At 39.9% G+C, this 17316-nt stretch overlaps 3 protein-coding genes across 3 annotated transcripts; 1 reads left to right on the forward strand and 2 right to left on the reverse strand.

Annotated features, from left to right (window-relative positions):
• Positions 1-519: 519 nt before the first annotated feature.
• cdc42ep5 (CDC42 effector protein (Rho GTPase binding) 5) lies at positions 520-5086 on the forward strand. Its single transcript, XM_061716978.1, has 2 exons — positions 520-660; positions 1434-5086. The coding sequence occupies exon 2, from the start codon at positions 1436-1438 to the stop codon at positions 2354-2356; it is 921 nt and encodes a 306-aa protein (XP_061572962.1). The 5' UTR covers positions 520-660; positions 1434-1435; the 3' UTR covers positions 2357-5086.
• A 369-nt stretch (positions 5087-5455) lies between these two features.
• On the reverse strand, positions 5456-12301 carry grwd1 (glutamate-rich WD repeat containing 1). The gene is made up of 7 exons (XM_061718414.1): positions 12072-12301; positions 10466-10583; positions 8856-9021; positions 8555-8765; positions 7936-8081; positions 7206-7397; positions 5456-5985 (listed from the first exon to the last, which is right to left on the reverse strand). The coding sequence occupies exons 1-7, from the start codon at positions 12292-12294 to the stop codon at positions 5677-5679; spliced, it is 1365 nt and encodes a 454-aa protein (XP_061574398.1). The 5' UTR covers positions 12295-12301; the 3' UTR covers positions 5456-5676.
• A 1316-nt stretch (positions 12302-13617) lies between these two features.
• Positions 13618-17036, reverse strand: zgc:174888 (uncharacterized protein LOC558116 homolog). Its single transcript, XM_061718416.1, has 5 exons — positions 16532-17036; positions 16103-16197; positions 15657-15728; positions 15219-15365; positions 13618-15031 (listed from the first exon to the last, which is right to left on the reverse strand). The coding sequence occupies exons 1-5, from the start codon at positions 16542-16544 to the stop codon at positions 14678-14680; spliced, it is 681 nt and encodes a 226-aa protein (XP_061574400.1). The 5' UTR covers positions 16545-17036; the 3' UTR covers positions 13618-14677.
• Between the last annotated feature and the right edge of the window lie 280 nt (positions 17037-17316).

Genomic DNA, 17316 nt, shown 5'->3' on the forward strand with positions numbered 1-17316 from the left:
GTAATATTATGACTTTATTCTCGTAATTTTACGACTTTATTCTCCTAATATTATGACTTTATTCTCGTAATTTTAAGACTTTATTCTCGTAATATTATGACTTTATTCTCGTAATTTTACGACTTTATTCTCATTACATTATGACTTCTCTTTATTCTCGTAATTTCCTTTTTTTGTTTTTTTGTTTGGCCCTAATACTCCGTCGTAGTATTTGTACGTTGCCTTTGTTCTTAATTTGTCATTGTATTTCAAGATTTAAAAAAAAAACAAAAAAAAACCGAGTGAATACCATTTGTGCTCAGGTCGGTAACAGCGGTTATTCCAGCTGCGACTCTGAGGCCTGAATTATGGTTCCGCGTTGAATCGACGCAGAGCCTACGGCGTAGGTTACGCGGCCTAGCACACAATACGCCGTATGTTCTGCGTCGATTCAACGCGGTACCATAAATGAGCCTTGAGGTCTCGCCATGAAGAGCGCGTCACTTCCTCAGCTGTGCCCATCCCTTTGGAAAGGAAAAAAAATCACACAGGCAAACGACGGCGAGAAAAGAGCGAGGGAAAACTTCTGAGGAAGGCGAAAGCGAAAACCCAGATGAAAAACCTGGATACTGTAGTGGAAGCCAACCAAAGATAAAGAAAATACCATTTTACCAAACCAAAGTAAGTTTTCAGTACTTGGGATGTTTTGATGATACTTATTTAACTGAGTAGATAAGCTGATACGTTTTGAACTAGTATTAACGCTGCTCTTACTTGATCAATACTCGTAGACCTTGTTAGTTGTAGTTAAAGTTGTTAAAACACGTATTTAGTTTTTTTCTGTTTTATTCTTTACCTTCATATTTTTGGTAAAGTCTTTTGAGGGTTGGGCGTGTGAGCCCCCTCCTCTCCAAATGACCTCACTCATTCACACTCGTGCTTTTACCACAGATGTCTCTGATGGCTTCAGTGTATTAAATGTTACAAGGGACTCCTTAGATTTTACCTTTCTTGTAAGTTAATAAAGGCTTCCACTGCAAATTCTATTAGTTAAAATGTTGTTTTGATGCCTTCAGAAGGCGTTTTATTTGTTATTAGTTTATTTATCTAGTTTTTAAGCTGATTGAGAGCTTTGAAGTCATTTCTGATGAGACGGTTGCAAGTCTTGTTTTTGTCTACGTACACCCCTGAGGGGAGAGAAAACTATGTGCTAACACTACACGGTGTACTTCAAGTACAAGTCTCAGCATGGCCTTCATAGCAGCACTAGACCCGAAATGCTCATTGGTTTCCCACATTATTACACAACATGGTGGATTTTTCACTCTGCCCTGTCTTATCAGGTGCTTGCACCATGGCTGCGGTAGTGTACCGCCCTCTGCATTCTCTGCTGTTTTTTACCGGTTTTTAACAGATGATAATTCATCCTCTTTACGTTGCTTTCTGCTCTGCAGTCATGCCGCTTCACAAGTCAACTCGGGGTTCTCGACTGGACCCGACCATGATCTCGGCCCCTTTGGATGACTTTCGCCACACCATGCACATTGGAAGAGGAGGGGACACCTTTGGCGACACCTCCTTCCTGGCCACTCTAGGGCCGAGCCCTCCCAATCCTGACCCGGAGGGTTCAGGGAACATTCCAGCTGCAGACCCGGAGGTGTCAGCTCACCACGGAGATCTTCACACGGATGCTCCGGGAAGCCTACAGAACAATCAGCTTCACCACTCTGAGTCAATGTCTTCAATCACCATGGATCTGGATCTGGATCTGGATCTGGGCCCCTCTATGCTCGGGGATGTATTAGGGGTGATGGATGGTTTGACACTTGACTGCAATGAGGATGTGCCCAGTCACCAAAGTGGCACCTCCACAGTGGTAGCTAAACCAGGCAAAGGGGCCATGGGGATGCCCGTGAACACAGAAAAAGCGATGAATGTGAAGAACTTGGATGGAAACCAGATGGGAGACAGGAGGATACCAGATGGGAATGACATCAAACCCAAAGGGTTACGACCAAAAGTGAGATTCAGCGACAAGAGAGAGGAAATCATTCGCCAGGCGTCTGAAGAGGAAGAAGGCAATGCCTTTGACTACCAGGAAGAAGATCAGCTGCCTTGTCACAGTCCAGTAAGAGGTGAAAACGAGAGGGAAAAGAACCCGGTTGGTGAAACCGAGCTCACCAATCACAGAGCAGATTTACCACCCAGTCCAGGTTCATCACACAGTTCGGAGTATGATGCAGTCACTCCATTGGACAGAAGGAGGGTGAACAGCGGCCATTCAGAGACTGATTCAGAGGAGGAGGAGGAAGAGGAGGAGGAAGCAGGACGGGGCTACACATTTGAAGATGAATCTGATGATGAAATAGGTTTATAGAGGACAGCCATTGCTTTTTTAAGGAAACATACAGTATTTTCTGTCAAGAAACGTAAAGTATGCTGTATTTTCCTTAACTCATCTATCATTGAATGGAAGGCTTAAACATGAAACATCTGTATGCAAACTGGACATTAAAAAAAACGTGAGGGGTACAATTAAGACAATGTTGCTAGAACTGGAAAATACATTTTTAGTTTTATCTACTAAGGTAACAGGCTAGCAAAAGACTTTTTAAACCAAAAATATGTTGTAACACTTATGTAACAGTGAAAACTTTGTAGCACTTTGGTTCACTTCATCCAGCTCAAAGCTTTGCCTACAGACTGTCGCTGTGCAGAAAATGTGATTGTTAATTTCTTCTATGTCTTATATCTGATATATAATCCATACATTATAGGTGCTGTGTTTATCAAACTTTATTTTTCAGTGCCTTAAAGGGAGCTGTACGCTTACATTATTGTACCATGTGCTACATCAGTGCCTTAATAGTCCTTTATTGCTTTTCTTGGTTAGAACAGTCTCTCTGTCTTCTGTTTTATCCATTTATAAAGCTTACAAAGAGTCCTCAGAGATAGTGTTGTTCCTTAATTACTGTGAATTCAACACATTCCAGATTTGGTGTTGGAGAATTTTTAGTTTGGACCAAACCACAACGGAAACTTAAAAAAAAAATAAGGTCTTTAACTCACAAGAGCTGTTTTATCTGTGGGATTCGGTTAACATTAGAGGGCTGCGACAATCATGGGAGTTCAACATTTAAAAAACAATCATAAATCAGAATTAGCAGTGTGTTGTTCATTAGTTTTGCTTATATCATGCTTTATTTTTGTGTTTTGTATCATAATGCTGTAAAAGGGAGATACCTTTTGACTCACCTGTTAAAAATGCTGGTTTAAATACATCAGTTATCCTGTGATTTGATAAAGATTACAGTGAAAACAATAAAGTAATTATTGGGATTTAATTATTACAACCCCTGAATTATTTTATTTTGTCTTATTTCAGTTTTAAAAAAGCAATGTCTGAGTTATCATGGTTCAAACTGCATTTCCAGATAAAGTTTTTAAAAATGCATCAACAAAGCCCTTTATTTAACAGATCAGTGATTCTTACTATCTTCATAAGCCAGCTGCATTTAAAAACCGGAATAAAAGTAGATTTTGATGCCAACATGTTCAAAGTCCACTGGTAGAGAGACTATCTCCCTTCTTTCTCATTAAACCATAAACAGCAACTGGACTGGTAATAAGGATGCTAATTGTTGCAATTTTCCAATAGGATTTTATGCCCATTCTTGCTTAATACAAGATTCTAGTTTCCAAAGAGTCCATCATGTCTCAGGAGACACATCTGGACTGCATAAATTGTGCAGAATGAGGTCTGACATTAAATCTAGTAACCGCAAAGCTCGCAGGAAAGGACATTACCTTAATGGTATATTACGTGTTTTCAAAGTTACGCCTCTGTGTCACATGTGGAAGTAAAATATCCAATCAGGAGTGATGCAACCCTACACCATAATAGATGCTGGCTTTTATATTCATTTCTGATAATAATCCAAATGGTTTCTCATCTTTTTCATGAAGAATCTGACATCCTTTTTTTATCAAAGCAAGTTGAACCAGGGACTCCTGGTCATGGAATACAATACAGCAGAATAAAAAGCTTTTGTTGTCAAAATACTTTGTGCAATGAAATTTGAGAGCTATTCTTATGGGTGCAGTTTTAAAACATTTGAAAAGAAATCCAGTATTGCTAATAATACATATTTACATACACTTACTTACCAATTCACATACATACAAACTGCACAGCTTAAAATACAGAAAAAAAGGAAAATACATAAATAAATAAAAATATGAACATAGAATGTTTAACACTATGGCGTCCTGATAAAAGACATGTCCACTGTCCTCTTTGCCCATCTAAGATAAACTTAAAAGTACCCCTGCATTTTTCAGCACAAAGTTGATGTACAGCTTCCTCCTTGCGTAATCCAGTTTCAGATTGCATTTCTGGATGCAGAGGCGGACTGTGTTGATTTGTTTTTTTTTCTTTTCTTTAAATACTGCTGAGTCCATCTGGCTATAATTGATCTCCATGTCAAAACGGTTTGTTTCGAAGTGTCACCTCAGTTTGAAGGTCAATGGAACCCAGCAATGATTTTTGAACTTGGCTTTCTTCTGGGGTTTTTTTTCCTCTCTGACAAGAGTTTAGCACCTTAATGTGGAGAACAACAACCCACCCTTGCTTGGTGGATGCTCCTAAAACCCATTCCGACCTATGGTTTCATTTAAAAAAACTTTTTATAGCCTAATGACTTTTTGGGAAACTAATCTATCCAACAAATACTTTTGTCTAAATATTTGAGTAAATTAGAAATGTAAAATGAAATCTAACTTGATGGTTTAAACAGTGTTTTAGTGTAGATATCCCAACTGATGTGTTTTAAATGTATGGATATGTGTGTGGCTTCGGGTTTGTTAGGTAAAAGCACATGCTGCATCAGCTCTGAGAGGGTTAATACCAAACACTGACATCCTCATCTGTCACTAATTAATCTGCTGATTGTAGAATCTTCCAGAAGAGTGTTACTTAATCTGTAAACATTTCTTTGTTTCTCTTCCAGCCTTTTTGGAGAGTGTTGCTGGCTTCAAAATCATGGTTTACTTTTCCTTTTTTATTGCAGTGAAGCAGCTCAATTAAGATGGAAAAATATTTTTATTGTGCCTATTAAATAAATGTTCAAATCAAATTCCAGCTATTTGGAAAATGGAGTTTGTAAACATACCTGTATTATCAGTTTTATTTAAGCATTATGCTTGTGAAAATGAAAATACTAGCTAGTCTTTTATATTTCCCATTTGCAACCCAAGGTCTTTGTACTTTCTAACAGTTAGCATTATATTTGACTGCTTTGTGCCGTGATACCAGCACCTGATGATGGAGATCGATCAGTGTTGTGAGCACATAATCAACCTCCCATCACAATCAAGGGCAACAAACATTCCTTATTTTTCTTGAAATTATGTTCTCTTTTACTCAAGGAAAAACCCTGTACAAGTATTGAACTAGAATTTTTAAAATTTTTATTTTAGGTATCAAATACCAGAGATACCTTTAACAGTTTGCAGTTTTAAAACATACAGCTCAAAAGCAACAACATGGGGCACCTATAATGACATGTTATAAAAGCAGAATTACTTACATTATAAAGTTATGTACATGTATGTGCATATTACGGTAAATGTATTCTACTGAATGCAACGATCCTCCGTTTTACTCAAAATCCAGGCGTAGGTATTCACTCATACTCATCACACAGATATTGTCCTGAACACGTTGAACCCTGACAGGGCCGTGGAGATCATCACACCAGGAATTTGTGGGTGCCAGTGTATCTCTTTGATCTCTGACTGGCCCTGGTGCAGGAAGAGCAGCTGAGGGGGCAGGTCCTTCACCCCCTCCACCCTGGCACCCACGTCGCACGACTCCACGGACAGATCCCACTGGCTGATCACGTCATCTGCTCCGGAGGCGGCGAACACGCTCGAGTCGATGGGGCTCCACTCCACGGACGTGATGGGAGCGCTGTGCTGCTTGAAGTTCGCCACGGGGTGGCCAGTCTGCAGGTGGAGGAGAGCAGTGAGGCGTGATGGCAGGACGACGATACAACATGAGTGTCTGCAAGGTTTGTGGAGTGACACGAATGTGGCGTTCTTAAGCCAACTACATTACCCTGGCCTTTTTTTTATATTTATAATGCAACTTGAAGCTGGCAGGGACGAGGTTAGGCTCTGAATTCTGTCTTAAATTGGCTTTTTGAAGTTGGTGTGCTTCAAATAATAGATACTTTTGCAGTTCGACACAGAATATATTCAATCTGCAAAATGAATGAACCACTTTGGATTGTTTTTGTGCTTCATCTTTATCTATTCTTACATTTGCTATTGTAGGAATAGATATTACAAAATGGTCTTAGTGACAGTCGTGAAAATATGGAACTGATAAATGTTAAGATTCTTTTTGGGATGGGATTTTGTAAAACTCTACAAGAGTTTGAATCACAAGAAAAAATATCAGAGCATTGATTTAATATGATTACTCATAGCCTAGTATAGACAGTGCTAAAGGCAAGTCTTGAGTTTAAATCGACTGCGACGTGTCACTAAAGTGTACTCGAGGCACGGAAAGCTGAGAAGAGAAGTTAATTGAGCTGAAATTTTCAGTGAGCATTCTTTTATAATGCACGCAGAGTCCGACTCTGAAAGCCGGGGTTAAAAGGTTCCGCTGAAGATTACAATAACATTCCCATTATCTCTGACTGCAGCTTTAACTAGGTCTGCTGAATTTGTGTGTAGTTTACAGCTGTGGTCACACAACACCAAGTTACAAAAACATAAACCTCTTGATAAGAACGCTAGTTGCCGTTTTCACTCCCCATGATAATGAGAGACGCATATATTTTTGGCCGTGGCTTCAACCAGCTTATTTATGTGAGGGCGCCAAGCCTACCGGGACATTTCCATAATTTTACGAAAGGTAAATGAAAAGCTAATTACTCAATAAGGAGAAAAATAAGACATGCCGTAAATGTTAAACCACTGTGTTCTCTAGAGATAAGATGTTAACAAATTACCGTGGTTAGACAGAGTTGGCATGACAAGAACTGGGCAGATTATAAAATGGTGTAATAAAACAAGGCCTAAACACTGTTTTTCCACGAAACTATAATTGTAGGGTACTTTTCTGAGATGACTTATGCTGACAATGACCCACAACCCAAGGTGTAGTCATCTTAGATGTGTTTGGTGGTGATTCTGGATCATTTCCTGTTCATTCTCACCTTAAACTGTCGCAGGTCCCAAACTTTCAGAAGTCCATCGTCGCCCCCCGACAGGAGGAAAGGTTCGGTCCGATTCCAGCTGATTACATTAATGTCACAGGAGTGAGCTTCCTCAGCTGAGAGCATCGAATTGGGTGGGGCGCGAATATCCCAGACACGAATAGAGTGATCCACAGAACAAGATGCAAAAACCTGGTGGCAGAAAACGATATTCACATCTAGAGATCTGAGGCCGAGTTGAAAAATGTAATACACATATATAAAGAAAATAAAAGGCAAGTGTAATCACCCTGAAATTATAGTGACATAAATTTAGTCAACAACCCCATAAAACCTGACATATAGTGTATATGGATGGAAGCAGAGAGAGAATCGCCTGCAAGTCTGTAAACTAGTTTGGCGACTAGATGCCGAAGAGCTAAATGTTACAACAGCTTAGTTTCAACACTGTTGATCCAAAACTTGCAGCAACGCCAGGAGCTCTGTTCACAGTCAACATTGTTATATTCATTCCAATCACTCATTTTTCCACCACACCTTGTTCTTCCAAACTAAACAGTACAGTTCAGCCAGTTCAGTTGTGCTCCAGCTAAGACTTACACTCGTCATAAATGTGCTCATTAAGCATGAATCTGTCACTCAACTCTGGTGGGAAGGGAGCTCAGGTAGAGCAGACGGTTAAAACCAGCTACCCAAGTCAGACCAGGGATGTCACAATGGTTGTACGTACCGTAGCTTCGTTGGGCGACCACTGGAGATCCTCCACAGACTTGGTGTGGGAGCTGAAAGGTCTCTGGTCAATCTGCCATGAGGTCCCGCCCTCCCGGGGCTCCCACACGTGGATGTTCTTTTTGCAGTCCCCACTGACGAGACGACCTGCACGTTAAATACAAAAGTACAATTACTGGTAACTGACAGCACGTGCACAGCAGTTTTAAGCAGAATTTTTACTGAAAAGCGTGACCTCATAAATGTCATATTTAAGGTTTTGTTCCAGTTTCATTTTTTTTCTTAAATTGGAACTGTGGGTGTTAAAATGTAAGCATTTTAAATGCATCACAAGTCAGAATTATTCATGACTGCACATGTGTTTTATGCAGTCAGACAGTGAGGACACACCATCCTCTATTGTTTTTTTTAATATATGTGACTGCAATGCAATAGGGTCCAAGCAACATCCATTTATTTACATGGGTTGCTGTGGTAACAATGTAAGTGTTAACAACTATGAAGCTTGGCTGTTAGTGCTGCAGGCAAGTGTCTCACCATCGACAATTATTTTTCATGTTTTTCAACATCTAGCACCAGTTTATTTCTGAAATGTACTTGCAGGTATAAGACTCGGTTACCAGGTACTGTAGGAGACCAGTCTAATGCAAAGCCTTCACTCATGTGTCCAGAGAAACTGAAGAGCGCGGCGGCTTCCTTCTGCTGCTGCATGAAGGCCTCCATAGCAGCGGAGCTGTGGACAGCATCCAGCTGAGACTTCAGGTCAAATATTTCTATCTGCCCCTTCTCTGACCACACAGCAGCCAGCGACGGCTGTCCACACCGGGTCACCTGGAAACCAAGAAGCGAAAGTTAGTCGACATGAGTCAATTAATCGTTGTGCCGTTTCTTTGATTTAAAGAAATAAATACGACAACATACTCTAACTCTGTTAATCCCCCCGTAGTGAGGCATCATGGCAAGTTCCATCTGTGGTTTCTTATCTTCCTCCTCCTCTTCATCTTCACTTTCCTCATCACTGCTTTCTTCCTCCTCCTCTTTGTCTTTCTCTGTTCCATGAAGGTTGTGCATGCGCATGACCAGAAGTCTGCAAGAAATGTAAATGCATTTAATTACACCTACTGTAGGTCTGCAGACGGATGTAAAAGTACACGGTGGGGACAACCTCACGCTTTGTGGTCTGAATGAGTTCTGACCACGTTTCCTTTGACATTTAAGGTAGAAATGAATGTTGCCGTGAAAGGAAAATTACCAGTAGGCGACTATGTGGTGCACATTACGATTAAACAAACAGTTCACCTCAAGTGGGAGAAACAAACAAACAAACTGTGGTTTTAAACATACACTTGATTTTGTTTCCATGACCATCAACCGCTGATGTAGATGCCAGTGATTTCAACAGCTTTTGTTTTAAATGGATTATAAAAAATATTCTATGAATACAGGCAAAACCAGGAATATATATTTGAGCATACTTCTGTTTAATCTGCATAACTGATGTGAAATGCATAATTACTACATACTGAATTAATAATGACCTTACTTTATATAATCATAACCTTTTTAAATGTTTGCTGTTCCTTCCTACCCTACAAAGTTGTGTCCTCACATTCAGATGTGGGTCATTTGTTACTTCAAAATGTGTTGCAATACTGCATTAATGTGATCACGAAAACTGTTCCTGCATCTGTGTACATTTTTACAGATTCAGAATGTGTCTCCAAGTTCAGTCTAGCCGGCTTTCTGCCTCTGCCATACATACGTGCAAAGCTATGCAAATTGTAACCTTTCTAAGCATTTGTACCTATGTATTATGACATTCCCAAGAAGCTGGGTGGTTTGGGGGAGGGTTTCTATGTCACTGTTGAATGTTGAATGATGTCAACTTTGTGTGGGGTAGAAGCACTTCCAGTTCTGCAGCCAAAGCTGAAACATGCCTTTTGCTAAAACGACTGCAACTGTGAAGTGATGGTGTTGGAAATGCAGTGCATTGCATGATCGCTGCACTGACTGGATCTATGCACAGATTGACAAAAGAAAAAAAAAAACTGAAAATTACAGCAAAACTGTCTGTACAGGATGAGCATTGGCTATTTTTTTACCATAAAAAAACCAACATAAAATTGCAGTCCTATTACCGTTCTAGGGAGGGGCATTTAGGCCAGTGGCATACCTACAGTACAGGTTCCAACTGGAGTACAGAAGTATAACTCAAACATTTAGCAGTGGGATGACAGATCTCTCGGGGTTGAGATTTCTTGTGATTGAACCAAGTTTGTCAATTTTGTGAAAACTGAAACCAGACAGACCAGTGGAGAATATTAATAACCACGTCACAGCTAAAGGGATCTCTCTTTTCTCTCCGCAGAATTTCCTCCCCCAGGCAAAAGACAAGCAATAGCTCAGTATGAGTCAGTGAACATTACTGCTGACCTACAGCTAAAGTACAAGCTTATCTTTGTGATAAACCCTCTGTGCTTCGGTACGGGAGGCTAAATAACAGCCATGGCCTTGGCTCAGCAGGCCTGTACCTGTTCTTCAGGGCCGTCTCCGCCTGCGTCCCGGCGCAGAGCAGCATGGACAAGGGGAACTGATCCCTGCCTTCTCCTTCTCCATCTTTCATGACGTCGAAGCTCAAACAAGGAGCACCTGGGCACACGTGACAAAACCATCCTGTTTACAGCACAGCAATTCAATGACGGTGTCTTGGAGTGAAACAATTTTTTAACTATTTGACTTGAACCTGAATTGAATTAGATGGATATTTTTGGATGCCATGAACACATGGAAAACAAATTATCCAGCAATTCACTTGAATACAAAATAACAAAATGAATAAAATAAGTTATCTACCGCGGTTGAATTGGTTTGATATTGGATATTCGACATTCAAAGACATCCATTTAACTTGTGATACATACCACTGATTTTGGTCATATTGCTTGTGATGTGTTCATGGTCATCTAGACTATAGACTATATATCACAAGAGAGTATAAAATCATAAAATCATATTATGGGCTGATTTAATGTGGTTTTATGAATTCAACACCCATAAAACTTGTGATACATACCACTGATTTTGGTCAAACCACTTGTGATGTGTTCATGATCATCTAGACTATATATCACAAAACAGTAATTATTAAAAAAATCATATATATGGGCTGATTTAATGAGGTTTAATGAATTCAACACCCATACAACTTGTGATACATAAAACAATCTGTGTTATGTATCACAAGTTTTATGGGTGTTGAATTCATTAAACCACATTAAATCAGCCCATATATATGATTTTTAAATCAGCCCATATATATGATTTTTTAATAATTACTGTTTTGTGATATATAGTCTAGATGACCATGAACACATCACAAGTGGTTTGACCAAAATCAGTGGTATGTATCACAAGTTTTATGGGTGTTGAATTCATAAAACCAAGTTTTATGGGTGTTGAATTCATAAAACCACATTAAATCAGCCCATAATATGATTTTATAATAATTACTCTCTTGTGATATATAGTCTAGATGACAATGAACGCATCACAAACAATATGACCAAAATCGGTGGCATGTATCACAACTTAAATGGATGTCTTTGAATGTCGAATATCCAATATCAAACCAATTCAACCGCGGTAAGTTATCTTTCTTAAACAGAAACCTGTCCTGCTTAACTTAAAATTGTAAACATGAATATAAAACATTAAAAAGAAAGCAAAACATGCATCCTGTATTAGTGCACATTTTTAGTGCAATAACAAAAGTGCAAATAGAAATTCTGTAGAAAACTTGTAAACACATTTGTGCCTCAAAGGCCATGACTGTAGCTACAGTTGTAGTAAAACAGAAAAAAATAACTTATGAACTCAACAGCTCAATGCCATGTTATGTCTATTTTTTGACTCTCACAGTAATAGGGGAGAAAGTGCGTCCCTGTTCAGCTCCATACGGGACGCGTACTTTAGTTTATAAACACAGGACGACTCCGTTTTTCAAGGGACTGCTGGCAACCCTAACCCTGATTTATATTGCGCGTTAAATCGACGCAGACTCTACGGCGTAGGGTACGCGGGCCGTACAGTAGGCTCTGCGTCGGTGTAACGCAGAACCATAAATCAGCTCCCACTTGCCTGTCTGACACTCGTGGTACATGCGGTACGCGGAGCGGTCCATCTCCAGCTCCTCCGCGGCCTCGGATGGCTCTATCCCGGGGACGTAAACCTTCCTCTGCCCCTCTTCGTCCGCGCCTTCCTCTTCCATGTCTTCCCCTTCGTCCTCGTCGCTGACGGTGTCGTCCATCTCCGCCTGCTCGGCTTCTTCCTCGGCCAGCGTGTGATCGTCGGGCGCAGACATCTTGGTACTTCCGGTCTAAACCACGTGGCGCCCACGTGGTTTAAACACCCTGCGCGCTGAGGTCTCCCCCTCCTCCCTGGCCTTCTCTCCCTTTCTCCCCCTCTCTCCCCTTTCTCTCTCCCACCCCATTTACGGGAATTCAGCTGGCCTCTTTGGCGCTCCGCTGCCTCTTTGCCAGAGAAGATCGGACTTGCATAAATGTTTGTCTCAGGAAAAAGTAGAAACAAACGGATTCATGTTTAGTGGATCGCCAGTGGCCCCATGGCTGGCGCTGAAATAATAGTAATAAAATATATAGTACACCCGAATAATCATGATCGACATTTGCACTTGACTGTAGCATACATAATAGTAATAAAATATATAAGAGCAGAGGTGGACAGAGTACTCGACCCCAGTACTTGAGTAAGAGTACAAATACTACTGGTCAAAATTTACTCCGTTACAAGTAAATGTAGCTCAGTCAAAATATTACTCGAGTAAGAGTAGAAAAGTACTTGCTTTTAAAGGTACTTAAGTATCCAAAAGTAAATGCTTTTAAATTTACTTTAAGTAAAAGTAAGAGTAAGAGTAAATTTCTCATTTTCCACATCAGTAAATTACTATATTTTTTCTAAATTAATTTAAGGATCTTTTAACTCTTGTTTCTGAGAATTAACTCTTTGAAACCAGCTGCACTGATGTGCTGCTTTTAGAACCACAATGTTATATAAAACCTGCAGAAGAAAAAAGAGCAGACCTGAAATTAACGAGTACTTTTCAGCCTTCCTAGAAATTTACTTGAGTAAAAGTAAAAATATTTGTCTTGGAAATGTATTCAAGTAAGAGTAATAAGTACCAAAGAAATCTAATACTCAAGTAAAGTACAAATCCTCTGGATATGTACTTAAGTACAGTTCTCAAGTAAATTTACTCCGTTACTGTCCACCTGTGTATAAGAGACACCCGAATAATCATGATCGACATTTGCACTTGACTGTAGCATAAACAGTGACGCACTCCACAAAACAGTGCTGTCCGCTGTTAGGAAGAACTGTCTGATATTTTTTTCTCAGACCCAATTCGTCCAAAAACATAACTCAACTATCACTACTCCATTGCATTTATCCCTTTCTACGTTATGATGTAAAATCAATGCAAATATTCAACAGTGGAGACAAGCCCGTTGCCTAAGTGACCTCTGAAAAAGGTTTACTTCAAAGATTATGAAATGTCAAGGAAGGTCCTGAGAACAACCGCGCACATTGAAAGCGTGGGCGTGACAAGCAGGGGCAAGTGTGACTGTAAAGCGTGCTCTTTTATTTCTGGAGAAGATTCCCACAGATGGCAGATAATCAAGGCGCCAACAGCTCATTTCTCTTGCATTTGCAACTTGTCTTTAGGTTGTGATTCATCGGAAGTTGTTTAAGAGATTAGTTTTGCCAGCTGTCCTGGTTCAGCTCAAATGAATGCACACTCTTACCGCTGGAATTCCAGATTATAAACAAAGATTTTTTTGTTTTGTTTTTAAAGCAGATAGAACCAAAGCTGAAAATGTACATGTTTATACTCACACAAAGTAATGGAGGTAATACTGAGATGTTTTACTGAAGAAAAAGTAGCATTACCACACTGTAAAGGTACAAAATCATTTATGGAAGTCAGTAAATTGTATCAAAAGCAAAATAATTCAAAAGCAGAAAAAAAGCTCCCTGTCATAGCTTTACTACCATACTACCGTAATGTTGTATGATCTGGCTGGAAATATAGATACATTGAAGTGCATGTATTTTGCTATTTCAGTTTATAATAGTGCATCAACTTTGCATCATATCTGTTAAATATCCATTTAGCGCCACATAAAAGTTATGCAGAAAACGTATAATATTTCCTTCAGATTTTATGCTCTTTTACTTGAGTAAATGCACTTTTCCATCTTTGATGAAAAACAACAAAGACCATAATAAATATAGCTTACAATCCTCTGAATGCATCTGGTCAGTTAAATCAAACGCTTACTATCTAAATGAGTCTAATTTACATTTATGTACAACAGCAATAGGCTGAAACATCTTACATAACAATTGTTGTAAACAGTGACAAATCGACATAGATAAACGCTTATGTGCATTGGAGAGCTCAGGATTTATCTCTTTTTAGCATGAAAAGCACAATTAGCTGCAGCCTGTGGCTTACTCAAGAGAAGGTGGCTAATTCTTTTCCTTATGTATTTGTGATATTACAATAAACTGTTAAACAGTGAATACTTGGAGCTAACTTTGGACATGAAATGAAACATGTTATTCCATGTTTACAAAACGTATTGCAACAAAACACAAAGATAACAAAAGTTCAGTGTAATAAAAAAAGTATTGGACTTCATGTGCAAAATTAACTTTTGTTACTATGGCAACACCAACCAGCAGAGTCCGACTAGCAGGAAGCTGGAGGCACAGGAAAAACAGGACGGTGATCGAGACCCTCCATTCGACAGTTGTGGTGCAATGTCTATCATTGTGTCGTGCTGTCCATGTTCCACACTGCCGATGGTTCGGGTGGTCATGAGTCTTTCCCTCGATGGACCATAGTCTTTTCTCTCAACAGAGGGCGGCAATGTGGGCAGTGAGCAGGTTTCAATGGAAGGTAAACACCCAACCTCGAGCCACCGGGTAAAAAGTTCTGATGTGAAGGCTAAAAGTTCCTCTGGAGAAGATTGTAATGTGGCCAATTGTGAAAGATCTGTATCCTCCTGGAACCTCTGTAACAACGAAACAAGGAAACATTTAGCAAATTAAAGTTTAAAACCACGTGAGCAGAATGACTTCGGAGATAAGTGACTCGAAAAGTAATGTTTGAAGTGCTATAAAAACATGGACATTAAGCAGTAACTGGTCACGTGCCACACAATCCCATTTCACATTCACTATCAAAACTGAAAGCCCCACCTCTATATTCCTGTTCTTTGCAACAATTTTATCCAGTGTTTGCTTTAGGTCGAGGATTAAGGAGTGATTTACGTGCTCATCCCAGAGGTTTCTGAGAAGCACATGCCAGGAGTCCAGGAGTACCACGGCAGCGGGGAAGACGCAACACTGCAGAGGGACAGAACAACACATTAAGCCCAAAGTGAGCATGCATGACACAGGAAAAGTCAACGTATATCAAGTGCTCAATAACAACACCTTTGCAAAAGCCTGTCAACACACTGAGTTTCATCTTTACAGTTAAAAATTAAAGAAAGGCTTTATTATCCAGCTGAAGGAACCACACTGTCTCCTCGAGGATCAAGTCTGCATTTATAGAAACTAGAAGCCCATAAAATCTGCAAGCCTTCTGCAATATGTGAGGCCTCACTTCCTCTTTTTACCTGATAAGTAACTTACCGGATCAGTTTTGCAGAGCATGCTTCTCGTATAATGGTGGACAATATTATAATTCTTCGGAAATACTGTCCGCTGAAATGAGAGAGAGGACAAAGACCCAATTAAACTTCATAGGATGAAATAAATCTGAATTTCTACCGTTATGGTCAATACAGTAAAATATAGTAATAACCTCTTGCAATATCCTTCTGTAATTCTCACAGATTTCTTAAGAGGTCCACATGTGTGAAGCTACACAGAGTTTAAGCTCCCTGACTCTGACACTTGTTACAGGAGGTATATGATAATCCAGCACATTGTCAGTTTATAAAAAAAAACAAAAAAAATGTCCTGTTGCCTTAGGGTTTGAAGTGTTTAAACTGACAGCCAAGGTACAAGGTACATTACATGAGAGCTTACAACATTGATATTTGTATTGTTATTATTGTAGAAAATCAAGAACTCACAAATCCAGTTGGATTCGAGTCGATGGTTGCCTTCATATTTTCCACACCAAAGTCACATCCACCACATTGGACAATGAGGACTGACAGAAGTACAACTGTTTGTGACATGAGTGAGAAAGAAAGCAGCACAGTACATTCAGATAATTGCTGGAAACTTTCTGTGGTTTGTAGCTTTGTTCAAACTGCATACCTAGTATGAAACATCACATCATTTCCTGTGTCAATTGGCCATTTGTGCAGAAAATGGCATGAAACAGTTTATTTTTGCAGAAAGTCTAATTAAATTAACATGCCAGAAATGTGTCTGTAACACAATGAACTGAGAGCAAAAAAATCTGCCTATGCAATAAGCACTTATTCAAGTACATTCTTTATACACAGACTTTAAACAGAAAGTCATGTAAGACAAGTTTATTTCTAATTTCTCACCTGGCAGTGACATCCTTTTATCTTTCTAAGAATGGACACTTCTCCATTTCTCTTCTCGAGAGCAAGTACACGGATGCAGCTCTGTGTCAGTCTGTGAAAGGAAGTCTCCTCCACTGTGGCTTCTTGAGGTCGTTGACAGAACACACTTCTTTACTTGCTTGATGTTTGGTGATCTTGTTCACATCCTTTCTGCAGCCTGTCCTGGTTTCTTTTGGTACTTTCCCAAACAAGCCTCAAATATCATCTCACATCAACATGCTCTTTCACTTTGGATTTTCCCAGTAGTGTCTGAGTGGCTGCAGCCTTTCCCTTTCCCTTTTTCTTTCTTTCACTGCTGGCACAGAATTTTCCTGAATTTCCACCACTCCTCTGTTCCTTAAGGCTGGTTAATGGATAAAGTATTAAAGACGCTGGTCCCGTCCTCCTCTGTGTCTCTTCCCCTTGTCACTCCTTGTATCCTCAGTCATACACAGGCTCCACTCAAAGTGAAAGTGCTTGTCTGGATTGCCTGTCTGCTCCCTTTAAGTCTCAGCCCCTCCCATCTCCACACGTTTTACCTCGCTATTGAGTGACCCAGCCCCCTCCCCCCTGCTCCCCACATTCCCCAGCCACCACCACCACCCCCCCTTTCCAAACTAGGGCCGAGGAGGCTTAGTCATGCAGTTGGAGCGTATGTTTTTCATTTGTACTCTCCCCCACACCTCTGTGCCTGTGGATCACTTCGATTTTATCCCCACAGAGTCAGTATCATCCTGTTTAATCATCACATGGCCCTTTTTTTTTTC

Source organism: Cololabis saira, chromosome 3 (assembly GCF_033807715.1).
Source record: "Cololabis saira isolate AMF1-May2022 chromosome 3, fColSai1.1, whole genome shotgun sequence".
Lineage (NCBI taxonomy): Eukaryota > Metazoa > Chordata > Actinopteri > Beloniformes > Belonidae > Cololabis > Cololabis saira.